General features: G+C 42.8%; 2 protein-coding genes across 2 annotated transcripts; one reads left to right on the forward strand and one right to left on the reverse strand.

Annotated features, from left to right (window-relative positions):
* The first annotated feature begins 839 nt into the window (after nt 1–839).
* On the forward strand, nt 840–2512 carry LOC131281664 (uncharacterized). The gene is made up of 3 exons (XM_058311010.1): nt 840–1640; nt 1720–2395; nt 2487–2512. Exons 1-3 carry the CDS (start codon nt 840–842, stop codon nt 2510–2512), a joined length of 1503 nt encoding a protein of 500 aa, XP_058166993.1.
* A 1172-nt stretch (nt 2513–3684) lies between these two features.
* On the reverse strand, nt 3685–5157 carry LOC131294683 (nuclear migration protein nudC). Its single transcript, XM_058322730.1, has 5 exons — nt 4983–5157; nt 4609–4892; nt 4338–4518; nt 3834–4228; nt 3685–3757 (listed from the first exon to the last, which is right to left on the reverse strand). Exons 1-5 carry the CDS (start codon nt 5055–5057, stop codon nt 3706–3708), a joined length of 987 nt encoding a protein of 328 aa, XP_058178713.1. The 5' UTR covers nt 5058–5157; the 3' UTR covers nt 3685–3705.
* Nucleotides 5158–13218: the final 8061 nt, after the last annotated feature.

Genomic DNA, 13218 nt, shown 5'->3' on the forward strand with positions numbered 1-13218 from the left:
TTTTTAAATTAAACTGTACAACAAGCATTTGGAGTTTAATGTTTATCAATTCAGTATTGATATGAATTTTGATCTTTTCTATGCTACAGCTATGTTATGGGTATATTTTCCTTGTCTCGTTTAGATTTGTCTTTGTGGGAGGACTCCCATAATTGATGAAGTCCTTAAGCTAACTTTGCACCACAAGGACCGAATTTTTCGTTCTATTTAGTACAAAAAATTGCTGACTTTATCACTACCGGAAAATCAGTAATAAAGCATTCCACTATCACTGATTTGGTAAGAAGTCTTTAGGTTATGCTTAACAATTCGTTTGCCCCTCAAATACCAAGGCTTATTTTTACACAATTAACAAATAGACTACGCTTCCCTAAGGATGATTTTTTGCGAATGATATGACCTTCTTCTTTTTTAGTGTATTACTACAATAGTTTCATGTCAAGATCGGAATTGCCTGCCCCCTACTATGTGGGTCATTGGCAGTCAAAGTGTTACGGGAGTACTAACCTAATGTACTTAAGAAAACTTGGTACCTCAAGTAACCGATATAGCGTACTATTAAAAGTTCTGTTAAAGAATCCCAGACCGAGTGATCACCACGAAATCAGAAATAAAGCATTGCACTGACATGCTATTTGTTCAGAAGACTAACAGTTACGTAAAAATTATTTTTAATTTAATTTAAATTTTAATTATTCGATGCGTTTCTTTGGTATCTACATTTAATTGTGTTTATGTAATTTAATAACCAAACAAACTATGTTCACTTATAAATACCAAAACACTCCTACCTGTATACTGAATGTTTCTGAACTATAAATTGTTTTTTCCTTCCCCAGATGACTAACAGTTGGGAGGCCGCTCGAGCCTCACTAGGCTCCCTCTCTGGCAGCAGTAGTTCGGCACAGTCCAACCCACATCAACAACAACAACAACAGCCACAGCCGCAGCAGCCAGCGAAGCATAAGCAACAGAAGTATCTAGCAGCTCCTGGACCGGCAATGGTGCCCACTGCGCCATCCGGTAGCGGAACCTATAATTATTTCGATACCCCCGTCAATGCCAATGCCATCGTGTCCGAGCGAACCAACAGCCTCCGCCGGCTGCGAAGGGCAGGTTACGCCAACAGAAGCTTCATGCACCACGGCGAGTACCTCCATCATCAGCCCGCCGAACTGGACGATGGCTACGGAGACGACTTCCCCGGTGGTGGTGGTGGTGGACGATTGCCGTACTTTGTGGAACCAACCTATCGGTCGCTGGAGTACGATCGACGACAAAGGCGCCGGCATAGCGTGCACCAGCTGGCGAGCTTGAACGTGGCCCAGTTGGAGGACGCGCGGCACCGATTCGACGACTACAACCAATCGGCGGCCATCGCCAAGGGAGCATACTACGGGTACTACACGCTCGATCGCAGCAAGAAATTGTCCCGGCAACTGGCGGCAAACCAGGCTCATCATCAGGGGATGACGTACGGGAAGCCTTTAACATTTGGGCAAACCGGAGGCCGCGGTTACAGTGGGAGCAGAACGTTAGAGCGTGTCGTTGTGGAGGATGAACGGGGGCAGCATCGAAAGGGCCCCAAACGAGGATCCCGCTCATCGCAGGGTTCCACTGATAGTAATAATAGTACACATGTAAGTGAAATCCTCCAAAACGTTGGACATTTGTTGATGGTATGCATTGTATGTATTCTTCTCTCCACTGACTTTCCAGAGTGCATCATCCGGGTCGCTACTGCTGACGGTAGCAAACCTTGAGAACTTTGCCAAAATACACCGCAAACCGGTGTCCGGTTCCGGCGGCAACTCCAAGCTGCCAGGTGCCGGCAGCAGCCGTACGCTGGAGCGATACCTTTCCTCGACGCTCGAGCTGGTACCCCATCACGGAACGCTCGGTCGTCGATCGCGCTACAACAGCAACATCCTCCTGCCGCACGAAGCCATCGAAGACGACGAGGACGACGCCGCCGACGATGGTGTACATCCGGCCGATCGTGCCGCCATCGACTACCGGAAAGACGTGCAGCTGCAGCACCAGCTTCAGCTGGCTACCAGCACGATCGTGCCGATCGATGAAATTTCCATCGACGAGGGCGACGAAGAGGCCAGCGGTAATGGAAGCGAACAGCAGCTGGCCGGAAGTGGCCCCGGTGCCGGCGGCGGTGCTGCACCGAGCCTCGTTTCGCCGTTCCGGTCGCTAAAGGGCAAGGATCCGGATTCGGTATCGATGGCTAGCTCAACGCACTTTACCATGGTGAACGGGATCGGCGGACCGCAGCGCGTCATGAAGAGCGGTATCTGTTCCAGCGGCCATCAGATCACGATACTGATCGTAACGATGAGCATCATATTCATGATCGGTATCTGTTCGGCCGTTTTTCTGCTCGAAAGTAAGTAGCAACGTCAGCCAAAAACCATCTAAGGTCATATAAACTAATGATTTCCTTTTTTCTTCCTTCGCCTATAAAATTCCCGTTCCAGTGCGAGCAAGAGAAATGCCAAAGTAGCATTTCATTTCCTTCATAAAAGTTCACAAGGAAAACAAGAGGATCACCCCCGGATCCATCCCCGATGGACTTCCAATGGACATGGATTTTCGCAGTAGATATAAGCAAACGAAACTGATAGATTTAGCGCTGCCGGTCTGCAACAAATCGTTGCCATATGGAATAAATTGTACTTAATTACTTGGAGAAGACTTTTAGCCACTAGATACCCCTCTATATATATTCCCATTGTGTCACACGACTGTGACGCAGAGGACCAATTACCGTTAGGAAGCAAATTCTTCCCCAAACCGACACGGTTTGAAGGGGGAAGGCGCATGTATACCTTCTTAGTTTCCTGTTAACATTAAAGAAAAAAGCTCGAGAAAAAAGCTACTATTAAATGATTTCATTTCCTTGACGTGGGTTTAACTACAACCCCTATGTCCCACATCTTTCTCTCCACGAAGGGAAACAAAGATAAAACACGCAATAGGTGTTAGTTTTAGTTCGATTTAAGTAATGAGTGGTCGGGATGGGTCATTGTTTTGCACATCCTACGATTTGGCAAATGTGCCTCTCACATAGCCTGGGATGGCGCAGTTCCACTAGTGCCTACCATATAATCCTCTCCTCTCCTTCGAAAACCCAATTCCTTTCAAGGAGCCCCCCCCACTATCTTTTGTCTTTGCCTTTGTTTACTCTACCATTCCTCTTTCAATCCTGATTTTCACTGATTCAGTTCTGTGATATTTATTAAATTATTTAAATTATGATGAGAGGATAAAGCAATACATGAAAATCTTTAATAATGTGTTTTTTCTTAAATAAGCAATACATGAAAGAAACTAATTGAGTTCTAATTACGACCAACTACAATCATGCGATATTTCTTTCTCTGGGCAATAAAAAAATCGATGTTACTGATGAAAATTGTTTAACAAGACGAAGTTCTATTGCTTATATCATATTTTAAGTCAAATATTATAATACGTGAACGGGTGCCGAATGGGCGACTAAAAGCGCTCATGAATGGTAAGCCTTTACAACCACAAAAGTTTACGTGCGCAATTCTACCCCCTTTCCGGAACCGACTGACAAAATGGTCCAAAACAAAAATGGAACGTAAGCCAGCTCACTACCGTTCAATGCCGTATAATTCTTATAAGACTCGGGGCATATTTTTTCACAGATCCACAGGAAACGTGCAGGTTTTAGTTAAATTTACATTTGGAAAAGTCCATCTCAGGATGTTGTTCCATAAACCTGGCGGGTAAAGAGATATGGGTTATGTTATTGACTCGATGGAAACCACTAAGAAATCAGCCAATATCAACATTACTTTTTCAACACCTCCTGCTTCTTTTGCTCGTCGCTCGTCGGCAGGCCCATCTCCTTCTGGCGCTGGTCGTACATCATCTTTTCGACCATGCTGCGCGTCGATCCGTCCAGATCGGACAACTTTGACGATTCGGGATTAATTTTGCGCGTATTTATGACCGGATCTGTCGTTACCAGTCGCTCCCACCAGGACATCTGATTGATCTTCTCGAAAGTTACCACCACCGTATTTTTGTCCAGATGCCAGAGGGAATCCTCTATTTTGATCTCACTATGCAGCTCACCGTCAATCACTGGCGGGTGACCTTTGAGACCGACCTTAAGGGTCTTCCTTTGAATATTAACCACGACATCTTTTGCTTTCAGTGTGAACTTTACATCGAACGGAACACGCAACTGTAAAATGAGGGGAAAGTACAGGGCGTAGAGATATGACAGACGACCGAAAAGCATCGGGGAAACCATGGGGTTAGGAGATTGCTATTGTTAGTCCCATAATGCATACCTCGATTTCTTGCAGCGTCTGTGTCCATTTATAGTTGTCTAGATCGCAGCCGTTGCCCCGGTTCGGTTTTAACTTACCTTCATCGCCTGGTTCTATATCTTCTGAGTCACTTTCTGCTTTCTTATCTTCACTGTCCTTACCGCTACTGGAAGGTTCGGGTTCCGGTTCACTCACTTTTTTCCTACAATCACAAAAGTAGGTACGTTAGCAATCTGATATGCCGTGCCGCAGCCATAGCAACCACCGATCAATAATATATCCATAGACCTACTTTTTCGCGTCGAGCTCTTTCTGGAGCTGCTCGGCCTCCTCATCCGTAAGCTCGGTTATCGTGGCCGTTTTACTCTGTTCTTCCTCTTCGCGCTTCTTGCGCAGCACCTCCTGACGACGCCTTTCTTCCTCCTCACGCTGCTGGCGCTTCTTTCGCGCAACCTCCTGCGCTTTATTCGCCTCATTGCGGAATATTTTCAACACCAGTTTTTCCCAATCGCAATCTTCGCCACCGACGAAGAAATCAGTCTTTCTGTTTAGAAATCCGGCGATTGTTGCAAGCATCTGTGAAGACCGGAGGAAAGCGTACCGGCGGCAAAATGAAATAGTAAGGTTATGTGCGGTTCGATGATGTAGCATTCTCGTCGTATTTACCTCTGGCACACCACCGGGATGCTGTTCTGCCATCGCGAACAGAATGGTATCGAATTTTCCTTCGTCATCAGACATTTTTGTTACTCACTAGCACGATAAATTCGATCACAAAAGCACTAACGCACAAACCACACGCGACTGATTCACAGATGTTCTGGAAATGTCGGTAAACAACAACGGTTGCTGTCAGATTTGTCTAAAATTGCTTGTAGCTTCTTTATAGAGTTGGGTAACCCAGATTCGGATTTAGATTGGTTTGGAATTAATTGGTTTGGAATCTGAATCTCAAAAAGAGGAGTCGATGAATCTCTAAAAAAACTAGAAGATACCTGCATATTCATTGATCAATGACAAAGGGGTAATAATAAAAAGGGATGTCGATGAATCTCTAAAAATTCACGAAGATACCCGGATATTCATTGATCAATGACGAAGTATTAAGAATTATGATAGTTTGTTGATTTATGATTTAGTCGATTGATTGTTTTGAGATAGTTATTTTGAAAGATACATTGATCAATTCGAATGAGACTTGGGTGATGGATTATTAATATGACTGAATCTCACGAAAAGATTCATTAGATACAACTCTACACCACTCTATCTGCAATAGCTTCGATGCAACAATCTTAAACGATCGCATGGATGACGGATTTTAAACGAGGAATTTTTTTATGAAAGCATATGCGACATATTAAATTTAATACGTTTAAGCGTGTTTCATCTTCCGAACCTAATTATTTAGATGTAATTTATAATCCTTCTTATATTTTCTATGTTGATTAAACTGTGTTTTCAAGGTGTTCCTCAATAACACCTGCACCACAATCACTTCCCCTCCCCATCTTCAGCAACCCTTTCGTTCCGTGCAATGGGAAATCCACAGATCCGTGGAGTGCCTGTTAGCACTCCCCACGTAGGATTATTTTTACGACACGAACGATGATGGATCGATTTCCCATCAGCACTATGCTAAACGGTGGCCAACGCAGGAAAATTCCCAGTGCAATACTTTCAATATTTACCAACAGTTACTGTTTGCTAGTGTACATAATATCGTAACGCTACCAATTTGTATGGCTTAATTGAATATCGCCCAAGTGTGGGGTGAATGATAGGCTTGATAAACATCGCCGTACTATCAGCTATAAACATTAACTACCATTTAAATTTCCTCCTTCGTTTAGCATCGTATAAATTTATTCTTTGTTTTTGCCACCCACATTTTTCGTAATCTTGAACAATACAAAAATCGTCCTTTTTACACTCAAGCTTTAAGTTTTTTTTACTCAAGTTAAATATTGTCGGGTTTCCCCTTGTCTCTCAACGTTTTAGCCGTTATTGCTAGTTGGCACCTCGTGAAGCGATGTCTAAGCTCGACCCTACCGCCATCAAACGACAATAATCTCGTCAAACTGTCCACGGACACGACAAGAGGTCCTCGTTAGCGTCCAGTGCACACACCGCGTCCTGAGGAATCGTAATTATTTGATTTCTTTTTATTTTTCCTCCTATCATTGTTTCAATGCCTCTCTGGTGCAAATCCGATGCACCGCGGTTATGATGGCGTTCGCAGGGTTGGTCACCATCACCATTAAAGGATATCCTTCGGCAGTTTCAGAAATCCGTTAACCCGTTTCGCATGTCCCGTGACGTACCCCCGGGTACCGATTATGATTGCGATGAAATTTATGGGTTTTTCCCCCTCCGCCACACCCCTAGTTCAAGTTTCCTCTTGTCCCCTTGCATGGGGTTATGCCCCGAGGGAGGTGGAAAACTTCTACCCACATTCGAACGATGCCCCAATGCAGTCGATTAGCCCTTTGCTTCCAAACAAAAAAAAAACCCGGGAAAAACAGTGCAGCAATTGTTTTTGCATTTCGATCTTGTCCCAAGTATGTGTGTGTGCGTGTGTGTATGTGTCCTTCTCGTGGAGGAGTAAGCGCGGCGGTCGGGAAAACTAACATAATTTTTTCGACATTAACGGTGCGGAGGTTTTTTTCTTCTTGTGTGTGCCTTTGTTGTACTTGAACGATTTTATGCTCCGGCGGCGGGTTTATGTGATTTTATGACATTATTTTTTTTACACCCTATATCTCAACCCTCTCTCCCTTTGGGATGCATTCAAGTAAAAGGGAGATAAACTACATCCACTGATAGGTAGGAAAAACCGGGCAGTGAACGGGATGGATGGTCGATTTTTCCTTGCCCACTCCGCTTCCGAGCCGGTGCAGGCGGGTTTTACTTTTTCACAACTTTAAACTGGTAAACTGGGACAATGCGAGTAGAACGTAGAGGCCCTCCGGCAAAAAAGGGGTTGCCAAACGGTTGCACACAGGGTTTGCGTTTCGGGGTTACTGCTGCATTTGTTTAACTTTTGATAGAGTAGCAATAACTGTCGGCGGAGGAAAATCCTGCTCGTGCGCGCGAAAGTGAGAGAGGGAGAAGGATTGGTTTAGGAATGAAAAACATACACACGTTCAACGGTACGGGCAGCTGAGAGGAAGAGGACTCTTCAAATACCGATCGTGAGGTGAGGCCAGGGGGACAGGGAAGCGATCCTCTATCAAGGAGAAAGTCAGATAGGGGATGTCCGTTCCGGAACACGTGTAGTTTTTGGTACAACAAACGCGTGTTTACAGTAGCCTTGGGTTGGGTTAGTTGAAAAGTTCGTTGGATTGTTTTGTGGAAGGATTTTTAATGCGATATCAACGGTGTCTTTGATAGCTTTTCAATGGAAACTTAAACTACTCGTTCTGTTAAATTGTCACAAACATTCCTTGGTGTTGGAAAATTTTATAAATTAACAGAATATTCGCTAGAATTTTCGTAGATTTTCAACTTTTCAAGGTTTCACATTTTCCGTAAAAATCAATTCAGCAAAGAAAAACAGGAACTTTTTATTACACCTAAAATCCACATTTGCTGGCTACGAAAACTAGAGCACTTACTCTACCGCCAGTGGAAAGGGGTAGCAACAACAACAACATCAACAAAAAAAGGGGATTGATAATTTACTCCCCCTTATGCGCCTACCCTTGTTTGCGCACCCTTCCATCGTTCATCGAAGTGTAGCATTTATTTTGATACTTTTTCATGTCGCGCGCGCGATGCAGTGAAAAATTGAAAAAAGAACCAACCCCTTTCCCGGAAGAGCGCCTCGTAGAAGCGCCAGGAGATCGCGATGCCCGATGGATGCACCGACCGGGCGGCAGGAAGTGAAGGATTAGCCCGTGAATGTATTCATTACCGTCGCGTCGATGTGCGGGTTTTGCGCCGGGTGACAGGATTAAGGCTTGTAATTAGAATTTTATTCACATTTTACAGCCTAGCGGTGAAGGTAACCGATAGAACGAAACAGTAACAGTGAGGTTAAGCAAAACATATCACAGGCGGAACCCGGAAGGAAAATACAATCCATACAACTACGTGGCGGAACGGATTCCGATCTTTTTTTACCGACACACAAAACATCGAACAAACCCTTCCAGTGCTTCCCATTCAATTGTAGTGATCTGTAACGGGTTGTATGTTTACGGAGCGGCTGATGAGGAATAATCCGGGTAGTGTTGTAAAATATGTTATTTTAAAGTATTTATCAGTTCAAATACGTGCCGGATTAGTGCCATTCATTACATGATTTTGATGGGGATTTTTTATTTTATTGATGTTGTTTTAGTTATACTATGACGATTCTTAATTCTAAATATTTTTTGTTGCATTTACTCTGGTAGAATGAAAATGTGTTTGGGCGACTCGTTAATTTAAATTATCTATGCACGGGCTCGTCTCATTATAATTCATACCGGCATTGAAGTCTTTCGATAGTGTTTTCATGCGATATCAACAAATTCCCTTTGAAAAAAACCGATAATGTAACCTATCATTTAATTTCCTCATCATAAAGCCAAACGCAATCATTGTTGTGCATTGACGCCCCCTACGTTTTTCCCTCAACCGAACGCTCCCAGTTTCCAAAAGGTCGGAAAATCCGGATTCCTCCCTTGTGTACCATTTTCCGACGGATAAGGTGGCTGTGGTTGAGCGTTTTTAATTAAATTTTTCCACTCCGGTTCGGTTGATTCTGGACGCTTCCTTACGCTAATGAAAAATTGCCTCTCCAAAGTCAAAAGGTTCATTACCAATGTGATTGTTATTCAAATCTATCCCTCGTTGGACATCAAACCTTCCGCACGAAAAAGATAGGCTCGAAAGGGAAAAGAACAGTAACACTAGATTCCGAAAGCAAAAAAAAAAAAACATAACATAAACCGAATGCATTTCGATTTCTTTATCGTTAGCAAATGATGAAGAATTTCATTTGTTTTATGTCTCCCGCCGCTTGATTCGCTGCAAATGTTTTCCACCAGCCATCCTTACGGCAGAAATAAGCTCTGTTGAACGGATCGGAGGTCGAGAACTAACGAGAAGAATCCGGTATGCGCTGCTCATCAGTCCATGGAACCGAAATCGTTTGCATAAATTAAATTTTTCATGTTTATTTGCGACTGACAAAACAACGCATAATTTATGGGCCAACGCCATCCCGAGCTCGTTGCATTCTCTCGGGGGAACAAAATGCTATGATAGTGAGGTGTCCGGAAAAATGGGCCAGGAAAAGTGGCCCAACGTGTGACTGTGTGTGTATATATGTGTTGATGCGTTGCTCTAGAGAATGGATCTTTGCTCCTCGTGGGGGAAGACAATGTTGCCTCGATACTCTGGCCCGAAACTGGACGTGAAAAGTCTCGGAGGGAAACGTGCAATACCGAAGAGGGAAGTGAAAAGGTGCGAGAAAACGATGGATGTATAAATATTATGCAAATTAATTTTCATCAACGAGCATTCCGTATTCCAGCCACGATTAGCTACACACGACGATACATTAGTTTTGGTACGATTTTGGTTTGGGTTTTAAGGCCTTTGGTTTTGGAACAATCACTATTAGCTCAAAAGGGTAATGTAGAACGAATGTCATTAAACAACGGGCTATCAAGGGTGGAAAGCCGTTTTCGTCTGTAGCGAAACGATTCTGTGGCCAACCACTTGAGCGATCGTGAGGCGTTAAGGAGTGCGAAGAAAATAAGACCTTTCGTTTAATTCCCATTTGCATTTTTAATCATTGTGGATTTTTTATTCCGACAAGTAAATATAAGTGATATTAGAAAAATGTTCCTTTTTTCCGTGAAAAATATATTGCACAAAAAATATTTTGTGATATATTTGTGATATTAGAAAAATGTTCGCATCGAAAGAAAAGGAATATCAATTTCAAACATAAAGGAGAAACCGCGAATTATTCAGACATGCAATTGAATCTTTGTATGCAAAACATTTCATGATACACACAAAGAAAGTTTACGTTATATATTTTATCAGTTTGTGATTAATTTAACAAGACTTAAAAAATTAATAATTTCAAAACGAACGTTGATAAAAATACATGAAGAAGCAATTTAAAAGAAACCTATTTAATTACATTATGTTCTGAATACTTGGGTTTTGGTAATTTTCTACGATAAATCATGGTACAAAAGTATGTAATAAACTGACCCATATTTTTATTATTAAGTTTTACACCTTTGATGAAAATGAAAAAAAATTATTTGAAAAAATTGACAAAAAATTATCAGAAATAAATATTTCAAATTGTACGATTTAAATGAGTTTATACTTTGAAGAGTTACACAACAACAGCTCTTATACACATCCCTCCATATTGTATGTGTTCACACAAGTATATAAAATGCTCCAACAAATGTGTCTGTAATATCGCTGTTACTTAAATAGAAAACGCAAAAGTTCAACTTTCCTATTAAGCACGTCACACGCCATGAGTGACACAAACTATTAACTTTTTTATGACGAAAAAATAAGTTTTTCCAACTCGGGAGAGTGTCATAGCACGCGAAAGGTTTGACTGTGTTTGCCCACCGTATGTTTACCATTCGAAGCCAATGCTACGGTGAGCAGATCGAGCATATGTTCCATTTATGATCTGTAATGTTTGCATTAGCGGCATGATGGCGATGATGATGGTGAGGGTGGCGGTGGGTCAGCTTTACACCTACGCACGAACGTCACAGGTGTTCTTGCCTTTCGTATTGTTTGCTATGTTGATTGCTATCGAGAGGTGGAATAAAAGTTATTAGTCGTTTTGGACGGTAGTACACAAATAAACTACTGCATGATAGTTTGTCCCATGGGGGTGTTGGGGGCGATGCATATTTGAATAGAGTTTGATTAAGAAACAAATTGTTTTCTTCTAATGAAATAATTTTTAAACCATTTCAAATTTTTAAAGCAACATTTTGGCGAAAATTTTCCTATAGAAAAATAAAAATAATATTTAAGGTCCTTTCCGAAAGATAATCTTTTTCATATGAACTTTTTGTTTTGGTGAAAATTATCCTTCACAAGAACTAATTGCTACCCTTGCATCGGATTTCTTGCGTATGCAAATGCGCTTCCGGAAGGAAGTGTATCCTCCCAGGAATTCAAACCATAATAACAATAATCAACCCAGGTCCACGACCTTGCCCACATGCTTTTCCGCCGATCCGCAGGATGATCCTCCCCGGTCGGATAATTGTTTCCTTCCTTTGCTCTCCTTCTCGGAAGCCTGACACTGCACTTTCTGACACTGCTTCCGTTTTCCGGTCCAACTCTTCCACTCCGTTCCTTTCGGTGCAGATTATCCTTCTCACTGTAGTGCCATCAGGACACGTGCGAGTGGTTTCGCTACCATCGCTTCGGTGTTGGCAGGGTTGAGAACTTTGTAGGGGAGCTACCCCCGAAGACTTCCTGGTCCGTCCAACCCACCGTAGCAGTTTAGGAATAACAATGTATCGTTTGGCTTCGCACGTGTCCTCACTTAGTTAACGGATCGGCAGCAGGACCCGTTTATCCGTGGCTGTTTGTTTGCTTTAACGCCTGTTCGATTGTCGTTTTCGACCAACGCTCAACTGCTTTCAGCGACTCATCTTTCGTGCTTCCTCTGGTTGGGTTTTGTAAAACCTTCGAGGCGGTCAAGAGTGTCCGAAAATCAAAAGTTCACTTCAATCCTTTCAGAAAAGGAAATAAAACATCCCGAATATCTTTCGAAGAAAACTGCTTCTGAAGAAAGCAGCAAAACTTGAGACAATCGTCCTTCCGCGAGCGAATCCAGATTAGAAGGATAATCCCTTTGCATTGTTTATCCACTCGTAAACTCTTTTGCTTGGAAGATTCAAAGAGGTTTCGAAGAACTTCGGAACAGGAACCACTCGCCCACGAAACGGTGATCAACATCCACATTTTACCAAGCATCTGCCGTTCAATTTATCACTTTCAATTATTAGCCGATTCGGGTGTAAAAAAATATGTGCACCATCAATAAAATCAAATAAAATTTCGCTACGCCACCGAACCGAGTCCCATTTTGGGACAACGGAAACGGGTTAAACGGGCGGGTGCCGAAAAAAGCGGCTGCGAAAAGGACATCTTTTGCACTTCGAACAAATAAACAAAAAAAAGTGCCACACCCGATTTGAATTGATTTGGCGAGAAACATTCCGAAACGAATCAATCTGTCGGCGGGTCGTAAGGTTGGCAAAGCGTGCTAAAAAGCCCGCTGCCATCAAAGGGTTCACACAACAGAAAACCTGGATCTCGATACCGGATGGAACACCTTTGGAAAACCCACGTTCAAAAGGACCGACCGACCAAACGGTGGCCTACTTTTGTCAGCGCGTCCGGAAAAATGGAATCGTACCGACTCATCGATCAGCATCGATCAGCGTAAAGTGCTGACCCCGGGCGACATTGCCATCCGAACATAAAACACGCACAATCGAAAGGGGTTGCAGAAATGATGCAGCATAAAATAGCTCCGAAACCCGGGCGGGGCCGTTGAAGAACAAACAATTTTCATTGATCCGGCACCGCCTTCGGATGACTCTTTTTCAAGGGTGAACGAACGATTCGTGGCACTTTTTTTTTTGGGTTCGGGGTGTATCTATTGTGTTTCATCGTTTGATTCATTGCTGTCAGGACTCGTGCCGTGGTTGATGAAAAAAGGACACATTTTTTATGGAACTTGTACCGGGTTGCAAATTTTACGCATATTTGTTCGACCGTGTTCAAACGATGCCAGTGCATGGGACTGGAACAGGACGAAATCTGAATAAAAGTAAAACATTTTGTCAATGATTTCACAATATAAAACGGAAAAAAGGCCTGAAGGAAACATTATGTG

This window comes from Anopheles ziemanni, chromosome 2, assembly GCF_943734765.1.
Source record: "Anopheles ziemanni chromosome 2, idAnoZiCoDA_A2_x.2, whole genome shotgun sequence".
NCBI lineage: Eukaryota > Metazoa > Arthropoda > Insecta > Diptera > Culicidae > Anopheles > Anopheles ziemanni.

Excerpts from the sequence above, each read along its gene's own strand:
- LOC131281664 (XM_058311010.1), top strand. The coding sequence starts at position 840 with ATGACTAACAGTTGGGAGGCCGCTCGAGCCTCACTAGGCTCCCTCTCT. Across the intron at positions 1,641-1,719 it reads ATAGTAATAATAGTACACAT|AGTGCATCATCCGGGTCGCT; the intron begins GTAAGTGAAATC and ends CTGACTTTCCAG. Across the intron at positions 2,396-2,486 it reads GGCCGTTTTTCTGCTCGAAA|TGCGAGCAAGAGAAATGCCA; the intron begins GTAAGTAGCAAC and ends TTCCCGTTCCAG.
- LOC131294683 (XM_058322730.1), bottom strand. The coding sequence starts at position 5,057 with ATGTCTGATGACGAAGGAAAATTCGATACCATTCTGTTCGCGATGGCA. Across the intron at positions 4,893-4,982 it reads ATCCCGGTGGTGTGCCAGAG|ATGCTTGCAACAATCGCCGG; the intron begins GTAAATACGACG and ends CGGTCTTCACAG. Across the intron at positions 4,229-4,337 it reads AGACGCTGCAAGAAATCGAG|TTGCGTGTTCCGTTCGATGT; the intron begins GTATGCATTATG and ends CTCATTTTACAG.